Below are 27,462 nucleotides of genomic sequence, written 5' to 3'. Positions count from 1 at the left end.
CACATTCAAAGACTTGAAAACACAGAGCAGTCTCACAACCCACTTACTGTGCATGGACTTGGGTGGGGAGGCACAGCATTTCCTGGCAGGCATTTAAGCCTCAACAATAAAACACCTATAAGCCCCTCTGAGGGTACGAGAACTCTCGCTGGACTTCTCCTATAGAAGGAAGGGGCCTCCACCCATTTGATGAATCGCACTTGAGCAATCTCCTGACATCTGAGACTGGCACTGGTTCTGAAATTTCCCCGTTGCATTTCTCACTTTCAGTAAGAGCATATCCGTTAGATATGGTTCCAGTATTAGAAGTGCTCAACCCTTTTTTGACTGTCTCTCCTGTTGAATGATCTCCTGGAGAAAAGAAGATTCCAAATCAACAGCTCAATTAAAAACACTTCCCTGGATCCGAGGGAGCGGGGAGTGGCATGTTATTTCAGTCAGCACAGGACTGGGAAGGAGTCCAGTTTTTCTTGGGACTAAGGAGTTGCCTGAAATCGCCACCCAAAGCCTCTGTTCACTGAATAATAGTCCTGATTGCAAGGTTCAAACTCTCACTCAGGGAAACAGAGTGGGGGAGAGATGGCAACAGTTGGCTCCGAAATTTCCTTGAGACACAAGTGCCAGGTCTGAGGAAGGGCAGCCCGCTTGTGATTCTGCCTGACACAAGTGTGACATGCGCACGCATTTGCCCACCACACAGTGGTTACACGTGTGCCACCAAAGCAGTGGGCTTCCTGTGCTAGGACTTTGATTCGTTCCAATTTCCACTGTTCCTCTCCTCGCCAACTTTTCCTCCTCCTCACCACACCCAGATCTCTTTCCAAAGGATTCATTCCTGTAACACTTTCACAGAGAGAACGGGCTTTACTTGGTGACTTTTGGTTTACAGGATCGTTGGTGAACAATCAGTCTGTCTGGCAGGAAGGTACGCCCACAAATATTGCAGGGAACCAACTGGCTCTGGGCACTTCTCCAAGCAGCTTCATTTAAGGAATCGAGATCATAGAAACCTTTGGCTGGGAAGTTAAAGAAAAAAAAGAAAGAAAGAAAAGGAAAAGAAAATGGTAAAATGGATCCGTTTTCATTGTGGAGAACCATATTCTACTTTTTATGGAAAATATTTTCAGGAAATACCTGTTGACTGAGGCTTTGAAAAAAGTCGTATTACTTTGGCAAAAAAAAAAAAAAAGTGTTGTTCACTCAAGGGTTGAGGAAAGTTTGCTATGAACCAGAGGCTTTTTGCTCCCTGGGTTTTAAAAAGGGAAAGACATTGTTTTATGTGCTACGATATGCATTCTGTACTAATTATTAACATCTTTGCTTACACACTATTATGTTGCAAATATAACTCTTGGCCTTCTTTCAGTTGACTCTAAATATAAACTTACAAAAGAAAGAGAACATGTATTTGTATTTTCCTCTTCCGTAATCCTTCAGTGGAATGTTTTTAGAGGCCAACACTGACAGTCACGAGTGAATTTAAGATGAATTATATCATAAAAATTTATCATCTCTTTAAGGCCGTAAACTCGGAGATTCTTTAAGTAATTAAAGTGAAGAATGCAAACAGAATAGTTAATCTGATGAAAAGAAGTGCCCTTAGGAAAACAAAGAAGACAGCTGAAAGATGTATAATCTTCATTGGCAGAGCAGAGGAAAAAGGCATATGGCTTTATTTTAGAGAAACAGTGTGGGATTTAGCTTTAATGAACCTTATTTAAATAGAACTACTTTAGTACATTAAATTGACTATGTCTTAGAATCTCCCAAAATAGGCCCCCAAAGTATAGCCAGGTCCTCAAAAATATATAACATAGTTTTTCTCATTTTCATAGCATATATTTCCTGGTGAAAGCCCAGGTAATTCTCAGATGATTTCTGTCTAATGGTTCACACCACCATAGTAAACTTCAGATTCCTTAACATGCCTACTTCAATTATTGGTTTCTTTTCTTCATGGAAAATGAATTAAAATCCAGCAAATCTAGTATTTCTCCTTTGGATAAAGCAAGTATCAATTTCTACATAGGATATGAAAGTGTTTTTCAGTGCTTTGAAAACGGTTGCAAAAATAATGGCACTGACTTTCTTCTTACTCATAAGGTTTAAAATGGACTAAAAGTTCCAGACTTTTCATTGTCAGATGATTCATCACATCTCTCATGGTGTTTGCATAGGGCTCTGACTTTGGATCTGTAGGAAGGGTTATTTGAACTCTTTGGCTACAGTAACTCCATGGGGTGGAAGTGGTCATGGGAATTCTCTTGGTCTAGAGAGGAAAGACCCCTTCAGAAATAAAAATAACCCAAGTTCAACAGTAAAATCACAGGGGGTGTAGTTAAAGGGTCTAATTTTTCCAACAATAATAGATGAATGAACCCACCAGGGCTTTCAAAATGGTCATTTCTTACACTTCTTCTAGACTTGTAGTAATTTTGTTCAAGCAGAGAAAGTGATAAAGATCAGAAGTGAACAAAACACATTTGTGATATCAAATGAGAATTGCTGGGAGAGAGCTTCAATGAGGCAAACAATCTTTTTGTGTGCAAATGCTCTAATTTTCATCTTGAGGTTTTTTCCCCATCTCTACTCAGAGTCCTTCTCTTAGCAAGAACTGTGAAAAGTTGAATTATAGAAGCATCTAGAACAGCGGTTCTCAACCTGTGGATTGTGACCCTTTAGGGGTCGAATGACCCTTTCACAGGGGTCATCAGAAAACACATATATAATTACATATTGTTTTTGTGATTAATCACTATGCTTTAATTATGTTCAATTTGTAGCAATGAAAATACATCCTGCATATCAGATATTTACATTATGATTCATAACAGTAGCAAAATTACAGTTATGAAGTAGCAATGAAAATAATTTTATGGTTGGGGGTCACCACAACATGAAGAACTGTATTAAAAGGTCATGGCATTAGGAAGGTTGAGAACCACTGATCTAGCACTTTATTATGATAATCTAAATTCCATTCTGTGGGTCGGTAAAAGCTCTTTTTGGCCACATCTCTAATAGGAGTGCTTTGGACTAAATGATACTAAATAACCTCCAAGGAACCTCCCAGCTCTGGAAATCTATGGCTACATAAGGAGAATGAATGAACTGAATAATACTCCTCTTAAAACCAAGAATGATACTCTTTTGAGGGGAATTAGAGGATCGACTGAGAATATGACAATGGTAAAAATGAGAAAGTCAGAGCTTATATGACAAAAATATTCTCTGAACTACTTTATTCTCAGACCCTAACAGAATATGCATAAGGTTCTGTAACAAGGCCACACATGGTAGTGTATGGAGTTCCAGTTTCATCTGGCTTGTGCATTGCTTAACAAAGGACTAATGGTAAAATTTTTAAAATGTGGCTATTTCATACAGATGTCTAGATTTCCAGTTTCTTTTGTATTTTTGAAAGGCATAGCCCTACTGGGTTAAATTTCTTAATGATAACACTAGCTGAAACTGGGCAGCAGCTGTCTACTTTAGAGGGAGCTAGTACTTCCCAGCTCCCATAGTCTTCACTGCCCCTCTTTTCATACCTGGACCAATTTATTCCATTTTGGAACCTGATTAGTAGACCCTGTAAGCACTTGAGTTTTGCTACTCCTGTTCTACAAACTCTAAGATGCATTCATATTTGCAAACATGTCACCGGATGGCCCCAAAGGTGTGTTTTCTTAAGCATCATTGTTTTTAAATATTATGTTTGATAACATAGGAAAGTAACTTTTGAGAAAGATGTGAATTCCAGCGGGTCCCTCTGCTTGTGCAGTTTTGCCAAGACACTGTGTCTTTATGTCTCAGCATCTGTGGGCAACACTTTGGGCAGGCATTCCAGAACTATTTTTTCCTATTCAGCTGTAGCCAGGACAGTAAATATTGTTTTTAGTTGTGTGAACAAGAGAGAAAAGAATATTTCTACTCTTACAGTTATAAAGAGAAATGTCTCCCCTTATGCACTCAAGTCTTTTCATCCAAAAACTTACCACTAATGGCCCTGACTTCAGGTTTCTTAGGTTCTGGTCTCCTTAACTCTTTAGGCAGCAAGTTGTTTTCATTATGCCATTTTTTCAGACATTGTGGCTCATGGATAGCAATCGATTTTGTTCCATATTCACGACCACAAATGTAGCAAATGATTGTTGGTGGACGCCTAATCATTGCTGGCTACAAACAACAGAAAATGTCTATTAGATAATGTTTAGGAAATTATTCTTCAAAGTTATAAAGTGTGGAAATTACATTTATTACACATTCAAATTAGCAAGGAAATCAATGTTTTTTAAAAATTCCAATCAGTCTGTTGAAGTTCACCTTCTTGGAAATTAAGAGAACCAAGTTATTTATCTGAGTGATTAGGGTCGGGTGAGGTTGTGGGTTTGGGAGGAGGATAGAAAATAAAGATGAGCTAAGCATAATTCTACATATTGGTACTTGATAAAATATATTTTTTCATTTAATAAATATTGATCTTCTGACTATTTTCTATGATGGGATAATACAATGATAAATTAAGTATGAATCATCCTCTCAAAAACATCAGACCCTAGTACACCAATATATATGAGAAATAATGTGTCATTGGAGAGATTATAACAGTGTTATGCTGCCCACATTCTCTCATGTAAACAACTTTGTACTACAAGTTCCTGTGATTCTCTGCCATTTTTGACCTGGAGTAGGCTCCACCCACAGGCTGAATAGCAACTCAGTTACAGGTGGAAGTGAGTGGATGTATAGCCAGCTTCCTCCCTCAGGCTAATTCCAAACAGTCTTCCAGAAGCCCCCACCGGGATTGCATCTCAATTGTTCATGAACACACTATCAAGGCTTCCTTCTCTTGTCTCTCCTCCCACTACTTTATTGGGGTTGCCTGGGATTACCTCCCAAACAAAGTACTTGAACTCAAATCCTTTTCTTAGCATTTGTTTCTGGGAGAATGAAATCTAAGGAAGAGTGAAGGTAAAGTGCACTAGGGAAAGTAAAATGCTTCTATGGGAAGTTACAAGAATAAGGATAACCAATGGACACAGACACGGGGGGGGGCGGGCGTGTTAGGGCATGTGCTAGGGGGTAGGGGAGGCCAGAGGGAGTTCAATGGGGGAAAAGGGAGACATATGTACTACTATTTGTAATACTTTAAACAATAAAATAAAATAAGAAACATTGCTTCCAAACAAACCAGATAACCTGCAGAATCATAATTTTTGAGGCCATGGAGACTCTGAGTTGCAAGATAAATTAATGAACTAAAGGGATTGCCTAAGTTTGATGGTGGATCAGCAGAACCAAGAGAAAACCTCCCACACTCCAACTTTTTATGAGTATGGACAGCAGTTGTCTGCTTCATAAAGGGACAGGACAGATGACCAGAACTCCCACCCAGGAGGTCTTACACCCAGTAACAGGAGGTGACCGGCTAATGCTGGAGAGAGGCAGGAGCATTGAGAAAAACCATCACTAAGACTAGAACTCAGGGCCTGCCTAAATCTGAGGGTAGAGCTAGAGAATTAGGCCTTGTACTGAGTACCGGATAAGAGCAGTTTACTGCTGGGAGATGGGGTGACAATAAGAGGACTCTCTTTCTGTTGCAGGCATGTAGGGTCCACTAGGGCCTAAGAGTGCAGCAGGAGAACACGGAGAAGCCCTTTGGCTCCGAGCCTTACACCAGTGGTTCTCAACCTTCCTAATGCCGAGACCCTTTAATACAGTTCCTCATGTTGTGGTGACCTCCAACCATAAAATTATTTTCGTTGCTACTTCATAACTGTAATTTTGCTACTGTTATGAATCATAATGTAAATATCTGATATGCAGTATGTATTTAGGCGACCCCTGTGAAAGGGTCGTTCAACCCCCAAAGGGGTCGCGACCCACAGGTTGAGTACCTGTGCCTTACACTAAGTGTAAGACAGAGGCAGTTTACCACGAGGGGAATTTAAAGGCTGCAGTGCATAGAACATAACTAAAGCAAAGACAAGGTCCAAGCCCTGCTAAATTACAGACTCCATTGACAACCACTTATACTCACAGCCTGACAGAAGAGGCATACTCATTTCTGGGCATAAGTATAATTTACCTCAGAATATTACAATGTCCAGCATTCAATCAAAATTATAAAGCATGTGCCCATGCACACACACACACACACACAGAAATTAGGGTCCATGAGATCTTAAGTGTAAGCAGATCAAGGCATAGCCTACATATTGTGATTATCAGGGTTTTTAAATATTTAAAAATAATTATTTTAATTAATACTTAAAATAATTATTTAAAATAATTCTATGTTAAAGAATCTAGAGGTGGGCAGCATGCGTAAATATGTGGGAAATTAAAACTGAGAGACAGAAAGCAGGTAAAAATTACCCAAGAAAACCAAAATGATAGGAAACTGTTAAGCAGGGGAGTAACCTATAGGTGCACTTAGAGAAAGTTAGTCTGGTTGTAATGTATCTAAACCGGCCATCAGGGCAGCACATCTATGAGAACTTGAACTCTCGTGGCATTGGGGATAAGGAAATCATGGTCCAAGAGAACGCCAACGTTTTATCCTAGGTAACGAGGAAGATGGTGGTATAACTTCCTGAAAGGGGGAAATCCAGAAAGGCAGTTTGGGGGAGGAGAAAAAAATAGAACCTGTTCTGGACCTGTTGCATTTGACGTAGTGATAGAATTTAAATGTGAATAAATCCAGCCTAAACTGGAAATAGAGGCCTGTAATTCAGGACTAGTGAGCTCCAGCGCTATTCACACAGAAAAGACATCTAATGCCATGAAAATTCCAGAAAAGGAGTATATAGAGTTTGGAGAAAAATTCTTGGGCGAATATCTGCAATAAGGAGATTGAGTAAGAGAAAGACATAAAGGTTCAAGTTTGCAGTTCAAGTAACAGGGAATGGAGATACAAGACTCCATTCAGAATTCTGGAAACACTTTTGGTTTCCAGAAAGACGCTGTCAAATACTACAGAGAGCAACGGTGGTTGAAAAAGATAGATTTGGTTACCAATAGATTACAAATCAGTGACTTTCAAGAGTTCAGTTCCAATGGATATAAGAATAAAAAGTAAATTTTTAGGAGGTAAACAGCAGGTCGAGGAGAAGAGGAATATACCAGTATGTGCAAAAAGTTTGCAGAGAAGAAATTTGAGAGTTAAGTACTATTGAGGAAGGATTTGTGTTGTTGTTGTTTTTAGGATAGGAGTGTGTTTGGCAGAAAGAGAGAATGCAGGCCTAAGAGGAAAGGGATAATCAATTTTTAAAAGGCCTCAGAGGAGGAGATGTAATCAAAGGTGTAATGGGAAATGGCAGCCTCCGAGGGAGGGCAGGAAATAGATGAAGTTAGAGGAGGTTGTTGTAGAGAAGGGAGGTGCTCATGGAGTCACATAAGATGGACTTAGTTTTCGAAGGTGAGGCAGAGCAATCTTCAGAGAACAAAGCGATTCAAATTCTGGAAAACTGAGTAGTGAAAACTCCTGGGATTAGGCACCGCAAGGAATGTAATATGATTTAATTAGGGAAGAATACTCACCCAGTAATGGAAAAGACCCAGTAATGTTGAGCTGCAAGAAATGTTAGTGGAATTAAAGGACCTTTTCCAATATGGTCTTAAGTAGCACTGGATGGCATGAAAGCAGAAAGTTGGTGGTGTGGTCTTCCTGGGGAAATAAAACATGGTAAAGTGTGTGTGTGTGTGTGTGTGTGTGTGTGTGTCTTAGAATTAGCCTGCTTTACACTAAGATTGTTGGAGGTTACACCTACAGTGCAGGAAGCACAGAGGAAGATTAAAATCAGAAGAAGCACATACATGATGTGTGCATAGCCAAGCAGAAACAACAGATTATGGGTGAGTAGATCCACAATTAATTTAGACCAAGCAAAATGGAACATGGAGCTACTCACTGAGGATCTAGTTTTTTGTTTTTTGTTTTTTTTTTAAAAAAAGCACTTTGAGGTCAAAAAATTTACTTTATTATTCTGTATTGCATTATGGTAATATGTTGCATTTGTCAAAATAACTAAATAGTTGTCAATCCTTCCTTGTGATTAGCCATGTAGCATCTAACATTTAAAAAGTGACTTAAACGTATTAGTGGAATTCAAGACTTAAGAGAAAGAATAAAGCAGAAGTAATAATTTTAGAAATACCCCAAAGTTCCTTACTATGTTTTACATATTTATTTACTTGAAACATTAATTAAATGCAGGCTTTTTAGCTTAAAAAGGAAAAGTTATTCTTTTTGCTTTGAGGATAATGAATTTATTAAAGTTCCCAATGGAAAGTACCGTATGAGCCAAATGCAGCATTTAACCAAGCGTATAAGCAAAATAAATGGCATGGGTCATAAATGAAGGCATTCATGTCACATTGTCAGAAGGTTTCTTTTAGGAGGAAAACTTAGAAGAAAAAGAGGCAGGCACAGAGGCCAGAAGACACACACACAAAATAACTTAGAGGGATGTGGGAGAAAATTAATACCATAAAAAGGCTGAGATGTTCCATATTATATTTTCCAAAGCATCCCGTGTGCTCTGTATTTGTGGTTGAACTGCAGTTGAACCTGCAACGTATTCCATATCCTTAGGTTTTGGACATCGCACTCCTAAACCATGCTCTGGGGAAGTGCAAGCAACCCAGACACACCCCAAGAGAAAAATGCATCCCTGTGGGTCTGAATGGAGATAAGAGACCCTCTTCTGTTGTCCGTTAATTTCACAATCGTCAGCCTGAAATTTCCAGGGAAAACGGAACAAGCTCCAACCTGTGGTTATTGCCAGTACCCCAACTGCCAAGTTCTACCCTCCAGTCTCTTTGTCCAGCCTTCGGATGGAGGCGGATGTGTGGGGCGTGGGGAGGACAGGAAGAGGAGACCCTAAGCCTGGTGGAAGGGACAGAGGCCTTTCTTGGCTCCGGGGCTAATGTGACAGGGCCTCGCAGAGCAAGGCCGGGCCATGGAAGGTTTGCCCAAGGACCTGTCCACACGGGGCCTTGCCAGGGCCTGCCAACTCCAGGAAAGTGTAAGCACAGGAAGGCAGAGGGGAAGCCGATAAGTCCGAAGTTCCTGCGGAGCCAAAGACTCCATCCACAGCGTTCCTGTCAACATTTCAGACATTGGAGGGGAGAGGCACTACTTTTAAACACTGAGGGAAAAGATTTTTCAAAAAGTGAACCTCTGAATCTCCCTGAGAGCTATTTCAGGTGGAAACTGTTTTATGGGAGGAGGGAGACCACGTGCGGTTGCTCCTGCGGTTTCCTGGGAAGGCCTGTTTAGGCTGGAGACAGACAGGGGCACTTGAACACGTCAGGGAAAGCTTTCATGTGTGCATTTCTTTTAACGTGAATCCACTAACCCTCGTATGTTTTCAATCATTTTGCTGGCCACTATTGGAATTATCATTTCATTTTCTATGCACACTTTTTCTTTTCTTTTTGTTAATGTCTTCTCTCTGTCAGGAACCCCGCATGTTCAATCTTTTAGGCCAGGACTGAACAATGCAAAGGGAAGTGAACATTTAACAACTTTTCTCCTACTTGGTGTCATTCATCCATTCATTTTTACAATTTAAAACAAACAGCGATAGTAACGCCATTAAAGCGAGGGGGAAAGAATTAGGACAAAGAAAAGAGGGGCATGTGGTGAACAACCTTAAAAGAGGTATTCCTGGGAGAAGAATGGTCATAGTGCCATAAAACTAGACCAGGATGTCTATTTCAAATAGCTTCAATCAGCTGCCGCTGACCTCCCCTGATAACTCAGGCTGAAAGGTACCCACTGAACTACACAACTAATAGCAAATAGAGCTTACAGAGGAAGTGTAACAATTGGTTAGAAGGGGAAAAATATTTCTAACATTAACTATTATTGCATGAGTCTTAACAAAAGAGATATTGAAACTAAAATGGAAGTCATGCCCAAGCCGGTTTTGCTCAGTGGATAGAGCATCTACCTGCACACTGAAGGATCCCGGGTTTGATTCCAGTCAAGGGCACGTACCTTGGTCACAGGCTTGGACCCTGGCCCTGGTTGGGGAGTGTGCAGGAAGCAATCAATCCATGTGTCTCTCTGTCTCTCCCTCTCCCTTCTACTCTCTCTAAAAATCAATGGAAAAATATCCTAGGGTGAGAATTAACAAAAACAATAAAAAATGTTTTTAAAAAATGGAAGTCACTACTAGCAGTTTTACAAAAGATCAGAAACACACTGCATTTGGTCATTTCTTATATTAATCCCACAATACATACTAAGTACTAATAGTGTGAAATTATAGTTGTGCAATATTATTTACAGGAGAGTTAGGAGAACATGATTGAAGGACGTAGCTTTTTGAAAATGTGATGTGAAATACATATTAGTAAGTGGTAACTCTGGGCAATAGGCCCCTTTGAAATTCTAATGATGGCTATGATCATCTCCTCAGAAAAATACACATGTATGTAGAATTATGGATAAAATTTTGAATGATTGGTAGACTCTGTAAAACTCATCCATTAACCCCAGGAAGTGAGCTGTTGGGCATTAGTCAGAGACAATTTTTTTTTCCAAATAGATGCTCCTTTATATAAGGAGCCATTTGGGACTATTTAAATGCCTCAAGAACTTATGAAATACACCACTTCTGGCTTTAGGGTTATCTTAAGTCTTGCTTTGTTTAAAACAGTCCCTTATCATACCCATTGTCATTTATTCTCTAAACTGTTCCTGTTTAGTCAATAAATTATATAATCACTCTACTTCCAATCCTTTTTATAAAAACATCAATTAATAAAATATAAGCAATCAAGGGATTTAAACAACAAAAAAGCTCAGAAATATTGAAGCTGTGGACTATAAGACTGCCAATGAATTAATTTAAATATATAACAAGGCAAGATTACTATAATTTCTATAGTCATCAATAAATTATGGTTAGAGAAGAGAATATAAAAGAAACACACCTTGACCAATAAAAATGCTTATAAAAAATGATAAGGGAAGGAGAGGTGCAAAGATTCTAATGATACTAAGTTCTTTAGACCTCTCATGGCCATCAGTCAATTAAAACAATATAAAATTAAAACATGGAGTTAAATGTTTTCAAATACTTTAATTATTTATTTTTGTTTTTTTAACTTTAGTGGGTCCTTTAAAAACTAATATTTTTAGTAAAGAAATATTTTTCTGAGGTTCTGCAATATCATCAATTATACTGGTTTCTTTTTGTCAAATTCAAGTAAGATGAAATATAATCTCTATTAATAATAACTTGGATACAATGAGCTCACTTCTATGAAAATATCTGTCTATCTATTATTTATATACTAGAGGCCTGATGCTTGAAATCTGTGCAAGAGTAGGCCTTCCTTCCCCTGGCTGCCAACACCGGCTTCCTTCTGGTACCCGGGACCCGGGCTTCCCTCACAGCCCTGGCTTCATCCGGAAGGTCATCTGGAAGGACGTCCGGTCTAATTAGCATATTACACTTCAATTATTATAGATGTTTGTCTACACAGAGCTGTGTTTGGAATGATATTCAAACTAATTTGGGGGTAATTTTATACTAATTTTTATACTTTCCTAATGGCTTAAGTTTTTGTCATGAATTTGTGTCATTTTTATAAGGATAATTTTTTAAAGTGAACTCGAGTCAAAACCGAAGCAACGCTTAACAGAAAAATCAGGTGGAGCCCAAGTAACTTTCTGAAAATTCCTTGAATAACTGATAAAAGCTGATAGTCAAGGCTTTGTATAATAATACATGTTAGTATCAAATTAGTAATTGAAATGAGAAATATTAGGGATGAATACAGCTTTGCATAGCATAAAATAACAGTACAATGCAAAATGAAAATATTTATAGTGTCTTAAATTATATTACCAGTATTCCAGTACACTATTTTATTGTGTCAACCAGCTGTGCACAGCTGAATATGCATCAGTTAAATGCTTGCATGATGCAACTCACCTGAAGTCCTAGAATTCTTCTCCATTACTTTAAAAAGCAGTAACAAGGGCCTGGAAAAATAATCTGAGGACAGGACTGTTTATACCATAAGATAATCTAAATATAGTCCTTCTAGATATTTTAATTTAGTTCAGGCTTGTTTTCTTGGCTTGGTTGCATTAGTCAAAAATAAATTCACAAATAACTAAATGGGACCATATGGTATTAGCCAGCATGTGTTGAAAGTGACAGCCAAAAGATAATTTGGGGGACGGCTGGATTGAACCATTCCTTGGGTCCTGTGTTGCCCATTGTGGCCGGACTGACAAATCACCAGAAATCTTCAGCCTCCCACCTGCCCCCCTCCCCTCTGCACTTGACTATGTTCTCTGCAAACTTGGTCTGTCTGATGTGACACCAGGAATTTCTGTGGTTCCCCATGGCTACAGAATAAAGGCCAAATACTTTATACTGAGTTCATTCATGCCCAACCTTAGCCCCATGAAACAGGTCTGCTAGCTACACTGAACTCAGCTCCATTCCCCAAGTGAGAGACCACAGTCCTCAAGTTTGCTGTCTCTATGATTTTACTCATCTGTTCCTTCTAGCAACAAGCATTTAAATTGAATATAGCACCTGCATTATGCTGGAGGTTATGGGGAAACCCAATCCTTAGCTTTCCTTAGTAATAAATGCAAACAAATAAACTACTAACTCAGAAAGCAACATTTGTAAGTGCCCTGATAGGGTGACAGAGTGCTATGGGAGGCAGAAGCAGGAAAAGGGGGAAGAGTTTTGACCAGAAGACAGTGAGGAGGGTGATATTCGAAGTGGCTGTGTTGAGTCGGTAGAACTGTATTGATGTGGCGAGTACGCCCTCAAGCAAACATCATGATCTATTCAGCAACTGTTCAATAGTACTCTAGTATGCTAATATGAAAGTTATATAGTCCATAGTGAAAAAACTGGTTATAGGAAGGGTGGAAGCAAGAATCAGTCTGTTCAGTATAGGACTGAAACAGGAGCGGTCAGACCTTGAGAGCGTAGTCAGCATTGTCACCTTTCCTGTGTCCTCCAAACTTCCCACCTTGGTGCTGGTCCATCCTCATGTCATTAGAAGCTAGCCATGGCTCGGGGGCTGGGTAGGGATTTGTACTAGAAGCAAGCACTTTCTATGACAAGATAGCAGCAATAACCACGCTGGGGTATTGTGCTGTTGTGGGAGTCAGGCAGAGAGAGGGCAATGAAAAAAGTAATGCGAAGTGTCTTGATCTCGTTGAGACCTGAGTTCAAGGATGAGGGCTTAATACCCATGAGATGGAATCAGATCAAGAAAGAAGCTTGGGGCAATTTATAATTTCCATATACTAAAACATCTTGATTCTCCCATATTGAGGAAATACAACCTCATTCCACCTGCACTGAAAGAGACTGAAGAACTCTCAAGTGATAATAATAATAATAATGCAACGTGAAACATTGTGAATAAACAAAGCGTAATACCACCATCCAATGGACCATTACTCAGCAGTAAAGAAAAAGCTGCTGTCATTTGCACCAACATGGACGAAACTCAGAACCATCATGCTGAACAAAGCAAGACACAAAGAGTACATTACTGCCTGATTCCATTTAGATAAAATCCGAACTAAGCTATGATGATTAAAAGTCAAATCAGGGGTTGCCTGGAAGCTGGAGGTGGAAGGAGGAACAAAAGGGATAAGGAAGCTTTGTGGGTGATGAAATGTTCTATATCTTAATTATGGTGGTGATATAACAGGTATATAAAACTGTCAAAACTTATTGAATTGCCTGTGTTTAACGGATGCAGTTTAGTGTTTGTAATATTAATCCTCAATAAAGCAGATTAACCACCACCCCATCAGACCTGGCTTAGTGAAGTACTTTTGCATTGCCATGTTCCTACAATGCAGTCAAAGTCAGCAGCACACATTGTCAGGTGAAATTCCATTGTCAGATGAATTTGAGTGGCTTTTGCCAGGAACTGGAGAATATTTTTAAGTGGTTTAAATTCTAAACCTTTAACTTGTCTCTCAAGAAAATTTTCCAGTTGAAAAAATTAAAAAAGGGGGGGGGTGGAAACTAAAGAAAATGAGAAAATGTTTTATTTGATTGAGAATTTTCCCCCTAGGACATTAACATTTTTTTGTCAGAGAAAGTACATGAGGCCACAATGCCATCCACACACAGTCCCATCCAGCAGAGATGGATCTGTTTGAGAAGCAGGCCTGTTCCTCTGTGCCCGGGTGCGTGGCATCTGGTCTGCTGAAGACATAACCAACACCAGCTTCCCATCTTCTCATCTTTCAGGAAGAGGAACTTCATGGCCCTTTAGTTTATGAGTGTGTGTGTGTGTGTGTGTGTGTGTGTGTGTGTGTGTACTAAAGACATAAAAGGTTAGTCACTTCCTTCATTCAATTCCAGACATATTGAAAGGCTCCCTTTGCCTCAAACCGGTCATTCCTTATAGTATTTTCTTCCGTTTTGTATTTGACCTCCCTCCAGCCCCGAGTGATCATCTTACGCTCATTCCCCGCAGGAAGAGAGCGCTGAGCGCTTTGGCTGGAGGAGGTCCTAAGTACAATCACATATCTGCTCCGCCTGGGGCACAGAGGGAGCCTCCACGTTCGCTCACTGGGAGGCAGTGATTGGCTGCATTTATTTGCTGTCAGTGACGCAGTCCGCCTGTTCGTTTTGAGGAGGTCATTTTGGTGGGCTGTGCCCAAACAGCCATATCAAAATGTAAAAGGTGCCTTTTTTATTACCAAATATGTATGCAAATGAATACCTGGCACTTTCCCCAAGTAACATGTTTCACACATTACTTGGAAAGGAACAAACAAAAATGCAGAAAGTTTAATGGTCTCTCTTTCTCCTTTTTAGTTTTCATCATAACAATTCCTGCATCAAAATCGCCATATGCCCCTTGTTCATTTGGGGACATTCGTTAACCTAAGAGTCAAAGAGAAATCAAGGAACCCAGAGGTGAGAAAGCATCTTGAAAGGGAACAGTTCGATTGCCTTTAACCATGACTTTGAGTAAATTAAAGGTGCTCCACCTTAACACAGCTTTCAAACCCTCTGGTTGTGATCATTCATCTGCATGGTACAAGTCACAAGATGCAAAGCTTGAAAATGGTGCCCATGGGAGAGATCCACATGGCAGTCTATACCCCACCCCCGGACTCCACCTTGATCCCACCCTGTGTGTTAGTGGCACTTTGTTCCTCAGATGGAGCATGACTGGGAACGAGCACAGTATGGCCAGTCTGTAAATACCTGGACTTAATCAGATGCTTTTCAGCTGCACAGAAGCCAATAAAGCAGTGGGATTCTAAACGCTGATACTCAAGTTGCACTGGGAGCAGAAAGAACTCAGAGACATCTGCTGAAACACAGCTGAGTGTGATTCGGGGGGTTGAGACCTGCTCTAAATGGAAATGCATCTACCGGAAAGGCCGTCTCCAGGGACAATGGCGGCCCAGCTGCTGTGGCTCAGAAGGAATTATCTGGTTGCAGGCAATGTTCCAGGCGCTGTGCTAGGTTCAGAACCAAGAACTGGCCCTCACAGTGGGAATAACCACACTTAACTCACCACCTTTACTCAGGAACTATTTACTTTTTCCTCAGCTCTTTCTCTGGGACAGTAAGTCAGGTAGACGGGTGCCTGTGTGGCAGCCACAGAGCCTGTTCCACCTGAAATCAGTCAAGGCGCAGGGCAGGGTGAGAAAGGGACCCGCTGAGTGGAGGAAGCATTTTCTTGACTTCTCTGCCCATCGGTATGTTTGAACTCAGATGGATTAGTTCTGAAAACTACCCTCCAAATGTGGAACCTCTCTAGGCTCCTGGATTTTTTTGTGGGCTTTTTGTGGTCCTGTAAAATTCTTAGAAGGTTTGGCTTCCAGATGTCTGACCCACAAGAATGGCCTCACTGTTTTTGGAGACTCCCACGGGTGATCCAAATGGGGGCTGGCAGCTGGGGTGAGTTACCCTATGCTCAGGTATGAAGTGTGTGTGTGCCAGTGGTCCCTGCACATGACTATCACATAACGGTGTGGGTCCCTTCATGGGTCCCTTATGACCCAGCTTGTCCTATTTAGAGCATCTCACCCATGTCACCCACCAGAGCTAACTCCCTTCTGCCTTATACTCTGGGATCTCAATTGTAAACTAATGGACCAAAAGCCTTTTTAGCCAACAGGCAGGCATGTTTTCCTTGACCAGCACAATGTTCTTAACACTTTTATATGTGAATATCTTTAGGTGGGGCTTCCTCTCAAGGATACTACAGGGTCCACCATTCTCTATTGCCTAACATGTAGCCTGCCTACCCCGGAAAGCATTTGAGCTTGTGACTTTGAGCAGCCAGTTTTCCCACTCTCTCTTCCTACTCATCTCCCCAATAAAAGTGTTTACCTTATATCTCATTTGTAAGAAATGACCTAAACTTATGGTTAATTTTCATGAATGTGTCAATGGCTAAAGAGGGTGTATTACCTATCTAGGGAATTTGTAGCTGCTGTCTCCTATAGAGTCAGTGATATGCATCAAAAACAAAACAAAACAACCAAAAAAAAAAACAACCCCCAAACAGAATCAATGACTGTTGAATTAAAACAGTTTGCCAGATAGTAGGTGAGGTTTTATAGAAAAAAAGTATGCAGTGGGACATTAGAGACAGTCACACTGAAAATTCCCCTCTTTCTTTGAATTTCAGCACTTGGACAATTACAACAGAGCTTGACAGGAGTCTTGGTGCCTATCCTTAGGCAACAGAAGTGCCTACTTTAAGGGTTAAGACTGATTTCCAAAGCCATGTTCATACAGTAACCATTGATTCCTCCAGTTTTTTACTTGCTGGCGGAATTTTTGTTCCCATGACTCCTAGCTGGACCCCAGGCTGTCAAAAACAGGGTCCTTCCTGCTAGGGCCTGAGGGACATATGTGACTGTGCAGCTGTAGGAATGGATGTCATTGCATATACTGTGTTCTTCTCTCCATGTGACAATATTAACCATAAAGAATTTGGGCCTGGGCCTGGCCAGTGTGGCTCAGTTGGTTGGAGCATTCTTGTCCCATACACCAAAAGGTTGTGGAATCTATTCCCAGTCAGGTTGTGGGTTCCATTCCCTGTCAGTTGGGGTGCATGTAGACCAAATGATCTCTCTCTCTCTCTCCTTCCCCTCTCTCTAAAATCAGTAAACAAATCCTCTGGTGAGAATTGAAAAAAAAGAATTTTGGCCTGAGCTGCTGTTTTAGATTTTCCACACTGTTGATCTCTTCCATTAGGCCAAATAATTGAAATGTCTGTGGTAAGTGCACAGGGCATACCATAGAATGCAGAAAGTTTGGATGAGGAACTAAGAGGAAAAGTGTTCCTCCCCATATTTGAGGCAAAAGAGTAAAACCTCTTTTAGAAATCTTTGTGAATACTCCAATATTGAAAATGTCAGACCAAATAGCAACTAACAATTAGCCAGTGCTCTCTAAGTGCCGGGCACTGTACTAAGCACTCACCATGCTTTATCTCTATAATTCTCATATCCCTTGGGCAAGACTCAGTGCCCCTGTTTTACAAACCAAGAAACGGAGGCACAGTGGTTAGTAAGTGGTGAGACTGGTTTTCATTCAGACAGGGGGTCTTTGGTCACTGCCATTGTGAGCAGGGCAGGAAGGAGCTGACGAGTGATGACTTCCCAGGTGCCATGTCAGGCCCTTTCTTTCATTTTAACCTCTCACAGTGGGGAAACTGAGGCTGGGGAAGTTATGTAATTTGCTCAAAGATATGTGGTTTCATTGGGCATCTATTACCTGAATCCAGGTGTGTCTGATTCCAGCTGCTTCTAGGAACAGGGGGGAAGGTCATCAATGGTCAGCGGAGTATCATGCTCTAGGTCTTATGTGTCCACACAGTCAGCCATTGGGTGGGATTTGAGAGAAACCAGCAAAATTCCCACGTTGCTCTCTCTCCATTACCTCAAAAGTTCATTCCACTGGGTTCAACACATCCCTCTCTTTATCCTCTTTGAGGATATAGAGATGCAAATATTCCTATGAGATTTTTCTATGAAGGAGTTTATCAGATTTCCCCAGCCTGCTTCCAACCATAAAAAGGATGCGGTTGGTGTGTGTGTGTGTGTGTGTGTGTGTGTGTGTGCGCGCGCGCGCGTGCACACGCGCGCGCAGGGGGGGGGGGGGGGGGGGCGGAGTACAGAGGTGCTGAAAGAAAAAGGAGATCAGAATACCAGGCCAGGCCATGGAAGACTCACTCCCAAAGTCAGAATTTTGCCTGCGGCCATTTAAAGCTCAATTTCAACAAACTTGACTGAGAATGAATGTATAAATTTCCATTCCCCCAGGCACATCCTACACATGCAGACAAAGTATAAACAGCATTTGAATATATAGGAGTAACCAGCATAGCTCAATCTCAAACCTCAACAATTGCAGAGCTTGATTGTCTAGAAACCACTGGTATTTCACATTTACTTCTGGGGTTTTCAAACAATCATACTCAAATGTCACATCTGGAAGGATCATTGTTTGAAATGAAATTGTTTTTGGAAATCACTGGATGCCACGTACAAGAATTTTTCCAATCTAACCTATTGGCCAACTATTAGAGAGTCCATTACCTATGATGTGGAGTTTTGTTTTGCTTCTTTAACAGGAAAGCCTTGGTCATTCATTTGGAAATGCTATTAATATTCAAGAACCTTCATGTACCTAATTTTTAAAAATAAACTGTTGATATTTTCAATATATGCTTGCATTTTAGTTCTTTAATTGCTCAGCCTGAGATACAAAACTGGAAAATCTAAGTCAAAGAACAAATTCCAAATAAGATTCTCTGTGTCTGAAGGAAATATGGTTTCTTAGCTGATGTTTTTTTTTTCTTTTGTTATCTGAGGGGAAAAAAACCTGCTTTTTTTGTGATCACTTAGAATGATATTGATTGGAAGATAGGGTATTTAAATAAATCTCTCGGCAAATTCTTGTAAGAATCACTTTTCTTGAAAAACATGGACAGAGGATGGACCTGATGTTTGGTTTCTCTGTGTGGGACCAGGCCTGACCCTCCTGGGCGGATGGCTTCCAGGTCACAGGGTAAAATGAAGTAACAAAGGAGCAACAGGGGCAACACCAGAAAACCCCACGCTGATATGACCACTCAGGTTTTCCAGCTGCTATGGCTACAGGGGGGAAAAGGAGGCGGGGATTTCAAATGCCTGATTTGTTTACAACTTATATGCCAAAGGCCCCCAGCTCAGGGGACAGGCAGAGGAAAGAAATTTTCGAATCAAGAAAGGACAGGCCAAAAGAACTCTAACACCAGGAGATAGTTTTTTTCCTTATCAGAATTGTTGACGCCAGTTCTTCCCCCTCCTCTCCCTGCCCCTCTGCCTCCAATTCCCTGAATCTTCAGTGATATTTCTGTGTTTTCAACCTCTCCGCTGAAACAAAGGTAGCTTGGGATGTGAGAGCTTCTTGGGGAACTTAAGCGACAGGATCAAAGCATATGAGCTGGTGCCTGGAGCAGGGGTAGTGGAAACTTACAGAGTTCCTGGATTTATTAGGCCTGGCTTCAGTTTGTAAGACATTTCTTACAGAGAAGACAGCATCATAGAGGTAACATTTGAAAGAGACAGTGGATGTAAGGAGGAGGTGAATCACATAATGTAAAGGGTAAACAAGAGATGGCATCCTAAGTCAAATCCTCTCAATGCTCCACCTGGTTGTGTTTCTTCAAGGTTGTGTTGCACTACTTTAGGAGAAGTTCTAAGAATTTTGGGTGAGATTTTAGTTGTTGACCTTGAAATTCAGATTTCTAAAAATGATATATATCCACTCAGTCATGACAGAAAGGTGTGCTAGACATCCATCACTAGACAATATGGGCATCTATGTATATGGGGCTGGAAGCAGGGAGATGCAGGTGGCAGGGAAAAGTATTATCCTTCAAATTTTTATATTAAGAAGCTATATAGCCCTAGCCAGTTTGGCTCAGTGGATAGAGCATAGGCCTGTGGACTGAAGGGTCCCAGGTTCGATTCCAGTCAAGAGCATATGCCTGGGTTGCCAGCTTGATCCCCAGTGGGGGGCATGCAGGAGGCAGCCAATCAATGGTTCTCTCTCATCATTGATGTCTCTCTCTCTCTCTCCCTCTCTTCCTCTCTGAAATCAATAAAAATATATATTTTTTAAAAGAGAAGCTATACAACAATTTTGCAAAGGATGCTGTTGCTCTAAAATTTGTAACCACCCCCCCCCCCCCCGCAACACACACATATTCCACACACAATATACAAGATGGGGCAAAAGTAGGCTCATAGTTATTCATATGGAAAATAATACAATTAATAAATAGTAATGTAAGAATAAACTATGTTTTGTATACTCACAACTGTAAACCTACTGTTGCCTCACCCTATATATATAGTACACGGATTCCTTTGGGTTGGTTTTGAGAAACAACAGTGCAGAAGAGAACTTGTCTTATTACCTTAAAGTGGTTCTTAGTATACCCGAGAGCTGTGGGGTCCTAAAATGCTGCCCTGATGTGCGGGCATGCTTGGCACCAAGGAAAGATGACGTGGCACATGGGGTTGGATATTAGTGGTCCAGCTGCCAGCATCATCAGGGGGCAGTTTGTGAGGTCGAGGCTGGCTTTTATGACATCAGCAGCGCTGGGGAGGTGAACTAGGGTGACTGAAGATAATGATAAGGGTGGAAACCCCTAGAAGAATCCCACTGAATGTTCTAACATCTTCAAAGAGTTCCAACTCATTCTTGTGTTTGGGAATCATAGAGGCAAATGGTTCTATGAACCTCAGCCTTGATTTCAGGAACTCAGTGTAACTGAAAGTATGAAGAGACAAAGGACTAAGTAGCTTCTTAAAATAAACTTTTTCTCTCTCGTTATACCTCTTTCTCTCTCATGTGATAGGCTTGATCAGCTTGCCTGGTATTCCATTGAGAAGATAAAAGCTAACAGACTATCGCTCCTTCATCTTTCCATTAGCACCTCCAAATTTACCTCCATTTGCAGCCAACCTCATCCTGAAATGAGAAAGTGCCCACTTTGAACTGGGATCCCACCCCTGGGGACCATTTCTCCTTCAGGTTTTACACTTACCCTTATCATTCTGCTTCTTCAACCTTCCTCCCTCCACACTCCTCAACATTCAAATATAGTCTGGAAGCTCCTATCTTTTAAAGAAACTTCTCTTAAGCCCATTATCTATTTCTAGCCGACCCATTATTTCTCTCCTAATCACCAAAGCCAAACTTCTAAAACCACATCCTGTCTTTATCAACCATGCACTCGGCAACCCCCACCACTACGCTGAATGTGTTCTTTCCAAGGTTATCGAACGAAATCCGCATTGCCAAATCAGAGAGATATTCTGGCCCTCATCCTGTTCAACCTCGGCCTTCCACTGTTTTCCGCCCCCTATTCTTGGCTTTTTCTCTGGTCTCAGCCTCTGTGGCACCACGCTCTAGTCTTTTCTCTAGTGTCTCCAGGCACTCATCCTCCAGCTCCTTCCCTTCAGATCCCCAAATAAGGTAATGCCACTGAGCTCAGCCCTGGGTCTATGAGTTTAAATATATGTTAATACTACACAAATCTATACCCTAGCCTAGTCTTTTCTTTTGAGACGCAGACTTATATATTCAGCTCGACTTACCCACTTAGATATCTCATAAGCATTTTGAATGTGATATGCCCAGAATAGAACTATTAGTCTTAACCCTCAAGAGCTACCCTTTCTCAAGTCTTTCTCACCTTAGAAAATGGCACAACTAATTTGAAAATGGCTCAAATTAGACATATGGAAGTCATCCTTGACCCCCTTGCTCACCCTTCCACGTCCTATCACCATGTCCTATCACCATGTCCTAACTATCACATTCTCATTATACCTTGTCTCCACCTCTGCTACCAATACCCTAGGCCAAGCATCATCAGCCCTCACCTGGACTCCTGGAGTAGCCAAACTGATGCCACTATGTCCACATAGCAGCTGGAGAGAACTATGCTGTTTCTACAGCTTTATCTCGTGTGCCTATCTCCTGTTCCATTAGGCTCTGGCCACCTGTGGACTTCTTAGTTCCATTTAAAGATCTTTCTTACCTCAAGGTCTTCACACGTTTCCTTTGGCCAGAATGTCGTGGCTAACGTGTTCACACCTTTTGTATCTCAGCTGAAATATCACTTCCTCCCAGAGGTTTCTTGACCCAAGAATATCCACTCCCACCAAGAAACAGTGTCATATCACAATTTGAAATTTTATATTTATTTCATATTTCCTCCACACGTCTCCATCAGATCAAGAACTGTGTCTGTTTATGACTCTATATTAAGTATTTAGCCAATGTCAAACAGTAAGTATCTGTTGACTGAACAAACTTCTGTCCTCTTTGTCCTACTTAACACTCATAGCCTGGCAAGATAACCATGCCCTTTTTGTATCACACATAATCCTCTCTCTTAGTGACATGCAAAGGTAATGAGCCTTTGAATCTGGCTCTGACACCCACTACCACACCCACTGTGGGACTCTGGTCAAGTTGCTTAACCTCAGCTGCTTCACCTAGAAAGTGGGAAAAATATTATCTGTCTTTTAGTAATAGTATGAAGATTAAAGTGAGATCATGTATAGAAAGTGCTGATCATGAAAGTACTCAGAAAAGTTTCCTTTTGTCCATGCTTCCCAATAAACAAATACTTCTTACCTAATAGCACATATGCATACACAAAACCATCCATCCTGCCCTTCTGAGTCTTCCTGATGGTGACCTTCCTATTGAGATTTTTGCCTTTAGAGGATGAGACACTAAGCCATGAAACAGAATTTATAACATTAAACCAAATATGTAACTGCAGCCCTAAGTAACTAGAGTTTGTATTATAAGGGTACCTTCTTTTTTTAAAAAATATATTTTATTGATTTTTTTACAGAGAGGAAGGGAGAGAAATAGACAGTTAAAAACATCGATGAGAGAGAAATATCGATCAGCTGCCTCCTGCACATCTCCCACTGGGGATGTGCCCGCAACCCAGGTACATGCCCTTGACCGGAATCGAACCTGGGACCTTTCAGTCTGCAGGCCGACGCTCTATCCACTGAGCCAAACCGGTTTTGGCAAGGGTACCTTCTTAAATATATTTGGAGGTAACACAAAGAGAAAAGGAATAATATTTTTGATAGTGTAGAAGACATTGCTTTAAAAGAAAACACCAGATGGCAGCACCAGACGCCAAAGAGGTATCTGAAGGGACTTTTAGCTCAAACCTGAGCATAAAACTACATTGAGAGAGATGATCATTTATAGAAAAGATAGTTTCCCTACAGAAAAACAATGCCTACTTTATAATGTAATAAAGGATTTTTAGAAAAGGGGTTTCACATGTGACCAGCATAATCCTAAGGAAATAACCCCAAGCATTATCTAACCAATAAACAGAACAGATTGCAAAGTGTCCATTGAGGTCTTGGAAGAGAACTTGCCTTAGTGGCATTTGTTTATGTTTAGAAATGATTGAAAGGTGACAGAAGCATCTGTGTCCTAAGAGAACTGAGCCAATCTATGTTGGAAGAACATTCTGAGCAGAAGGTAATTCACTCTGCCAGTGAAACAGTCATGTTGCCCGACTGGAGTGAATTGTTTTCCAAGCACTGTGATCATGGTTCTGAAAAGACTTTCCTCACTTGAATTCACTGCAAGACTGAGCCCCCTGAGAACATCAGGCAAGATCATTGATTCTAATCAGAAGTCAGATTAATGATTCTAGAGGGAAATTGTTATAATTGACAAGAGAAGAAACGAAGGAAACATTTGAACTCTAAAAAGAATGCATGTGGCCCGGCCGGTGTGGTTGAGCATCCACCTATGAAACGGGAGGTCACGGTTTGATTCCAGGTCAGGGCACAGGCCCAGGTTGTGGGTTTGATCCTGGTGAGGGGCATGCAGGAGGCAGCCAAACAATGATTCTCTCTCTCATCATTGATGTTTCTGTCTGTCTGTCTGTCTCTCTCTGAAATCAATAAAATATATTGGGCAGTGCCCTTTATGGAAAATGTATGATGCACTGCACTATCTAAATTTTAAATGATAAAAGAAATACAGCAATAGACAGGATCAAATCATAAACAAAAGAGAAAACTACAGTTCCCAGGAGAGCCTTTCTGCTGAAAGTACCATTGCACGGCAAACATCTTTTTCAGCGAAGGAATAAAGTCCATTGCTTCCAGATTCTTATGCCTCTCTGAAGCCTAAGGAGATTTCTCCATTGTCATTAAACCAAGCTTGCTTTAAATCTGGCAACTAAAGGGCCCCTATGTTAGATGACCTTTCTCTGACCTCCACTGAAGCCTGCATGGTCCCCAAACAGGCCAGCACACATCTGACAGCTGTGGGCGCCAGTTTCTCACTGACACATGCCTTTTCACGTCTGGGAGCAGAGTTGGCTGTCCTCTCACACAGCCATGCCCTCTAGATGCCCTTGCTCTGATGAACTCCCCCCTATGCTAAACGCACGAGTCATCGGGGCCCTCACTGGCCTCTCCTTCTGACATTCTCCCCTCCAGACGACTGCGTGAGTCAGGAGGTGTCCTCTTATGAAGCCGTGGTTCCAGGCCAGCCTCTTTTAGCAGTCGTGACTGAGTGAGAACATGCTGTGCTCAGCCTGTTGGCTCCACTCTTGGGAGCACAAAGTATGTGTTATAACAACAAGCCCAAGAATCCTGACCACACTCTTCCCTATCTCCAGATCTGTAATGAGAACATTTGAAGTAAATGCATACAATCAGGAAACAGGGCTGAAAGTCACACAGGAACAGAGTTGCTGATTGTGACCTCAAGACACAAGCCTTTTGCTCTCTGAATCCAGACCTCACATGTTTTGAAAGAAAAACAACAGCCAGAGATGGGAAAAACAGATCATGTTTATGAGACCAGCCTGCAGTCCTTGCCACAGTTAAGAGTTTGGGTGTTCATCCGGCAAAGAAACCAGCCATCCTTTCTTCAATGTTCATCGGAACACTTACCCAGCTTCTGTCAGTGTGACTCTTCAGCTTTAGGATCATTATCTTGAAATCTTCTAAACCAGCAAGTCCATATAATGTCATTTTAAACATGGTAGTTAGAGAAAAGTAATAGATATTTGCCAAAATAATGCAATGAAAAAGTAAGGAAGAAACACTGAATTAAACATAAAAGATCCCCCACCCCCTTTTGGTTTAATACTTTACAATACCTTGAGTAACCTTAGCTTCCCCAAAACAGGCCATTTATTTATTTTTTATTTTTTGAAAACAGTCCATTTAAAGAATCATGAAGGTGGGTGTTTCAAGTAGCAAATCGAAGGAGGAGGAGGAGGAGGAGGAGGAGGAGGAGGAGGAGGAGGAGGAGAAGAAGAAGAAGAAGAAGAAGAAGAAGAAGAAGAAGAAGAAGAAGAAGAAGAAGAAGAAGAAAGAAGACTGATCACATCCTATTTTTCATGATTTGACATCTGTAAGCTGTGACAAGGACAGCACATCCATCCCCCTGGCTTAAGTGTAGGACAGAGTCCATGGACCGTGCCCTGTTTTGCAGGTAGCCACCCTCATGAGCATCCTTCCCCAATCCTGGCTGATGAAGAAACTTCAGGTGAAAACCCAACAACACTACACCATATGACTGAGAACCCCTGGGCCATGCTTATTTACAATTGCCCAAGTGGTGAGTCAGAGCGTGGTGTCCAACCCAGATAAAAGGTACAGAGCAGCAGCGGGAATTCACCACGACCCAGAACCAGGAACACACGCCTCCCTGCTTGGGTGTCTACACTGGGTTAATTCCCCACATACTACAATCATGTAAGCGTTAACAGAAAACATGCTGTATTCACAGAGCACGTCTATTCCTGCAAGTGCGCCAGTGTTTAATTATTGCTAAAGTCATTTGGGGTTTTTGACACAGATTCTATTTTAGTAAGATAAACTCAGCATAACCCAGTGTTGCCAAAAATGAATTCCTAAGGTAGATGACCAAAATAAACTGGTAATAAATATTGGCTTTTGGAACGGGGAGTATAGCTCTGTAATGTAGACATAGCATTAATGACTCATTTTCAAATAACAGTCTCTCCCAAGGATTATTGGTAGGAGGGGTCAGGGAAAAAAGAAGTTCGTTCTCTCTCTCTCTCTCTCTCTCTCTCTCTCTCTCTCTCTCTCTCTCTCTCTCTCAACAGAATGGAAGAGAACTATGGATCTGCCAGGCAAGGATGTTCTTATGTCTACGTTGCCATCAGAGATACAGCCCCTGGAGTGGGACAGGGGTCAACTTGGACGGGCTGCATTGAGTCAGAAATAGCCATCGAAAGAAACCACTCTAGGGCTTGAGGCAGTTGATTCGGGGTCTGTTTTCTCTCATTCCCCTGGAGGCAGTACGCACTGCCCGGTCCAACCAGGGCATCTCATGTGGCAGGAATTACCTTGTCAGTCACAGTGGGCGCGGCCACGTGCCTTTGCTGCTTGAAATTAGTGGACTCTTTCAGGCCACCTTTACTCTCTAAAGTCAAATTCTGAACGCGTGGCCCACTTGGCTGAGCCTTACAACTTCTCAGATGAACCAGAAGGCTCTGGGGAGCAAAGGTCCGGCTACAGTTTGGGCAGGGCTCAAGCTGAGCTTCACTTGGCCCCTCGCCAGGTACCAGGGGCTGAGGCTTCTTCTGTGGGAATGGCCGGCGGAGCTCCCTGGGGAGCCGGTCATTTTCTGTTTTCCACTTTTCCAGGCATTTGGGCTCATGAATAGGAAGGGAGAGGGAGCCAAATTCCCTGCCACAAATGTAGCAGATGAGAGTCCTTGGTCGAGCTGGGACGCCACCAGAAGTTTTCCTAAGACCAGGCAGGTCATTAGAATTGTTGCTGTTTGGTTCTCTGGGCCCACCACCCTTGGGCTTGCAACTTCTCTGGTGAACAAGAAGACGGTCTGGCAAGAATGTGCGGCCACAGGACTCGCAGGGCAGCAGCTGGGCCTGAGAACTCTGGAACGCTGCCTCGTTCATTGCCTGAAGAATGTCGGACCCACTGCCGCCGCCCAGGGGCTGTGGTTTGGAGGGTTCTGGCCTCCGCTGGTGCTTGGGCAACTTGCTGTTTTCAATTCGCCACTTCTCCAAGCACTGGGGCTCATGAATGGCGAGTGATTGGGACCCAAATTCTCGGCCACAGATATAGCATATGCGGAATCCGGGCCTGCGGGACGGGATCACGGGTGGGCTAGGCTGGCTTTCCGACATAATTCTCTTACCGGACCGTTTTGAGAGGATCACAGTTCCAGGCCTAGTTTTCTGAGGGTTTGTCTTTATGTTTTCAGCAGGATTGACTTGCTCTGTTTCTGGCAAAAGGCTAGAAGAGGAGTCACGAGACAGAACAGAGTGGTTGATAAGGAAGGTAGGTTCTTTAGAGCGATGGAAAGTTTGTTGCAAGTTTTTGGAAACCCTTTTCTCCTTTCCTCTTTCCAT

At 41.7% G+C, this 27,462-nt stretch overlaps 1 protein-coding gene across 1 annotated transcript; it reads right to left on the bottom strand.

The window, feature by feature from the left end:
* Window positions 1–864: 864 nt before the first annotated feature.
* On the bottom strand, window positions 865–27,462 carry LOC308518746 (zinc finger protein 474-like; the record flags this gene model as incomplete). Its single annotated transcript, XM_081090501.1, has 3 exons — window positions 865–1,016; window positions 3,996–4,176; window positions 26,434–27,462. The coding sequence occupies 3 exons, from the start codon at window positions 27,460–27,462 to the stop codon at window positions 865–867; spliced, it is 1,362 nt and encodes a 453-aa protein (XP_080946627.1).

This window comes from Myotis nattereri (genome assembly GCF_964212035.1).
Source record: "Myotis nattereri genome assembly, chromosome: 4".
Classification (NCBI taxonomy): domain Eukaryota; kingdom Metazoa; phylum Chordata; class Mammalia; order Chiroptera; family Vespertilionidae; genus Myotis; species Myotis nattereri.
Note: the sequence above shows the minus strand (reverse complement) of the source record. Positions and strands in the feature narration are given on the sequence as shown.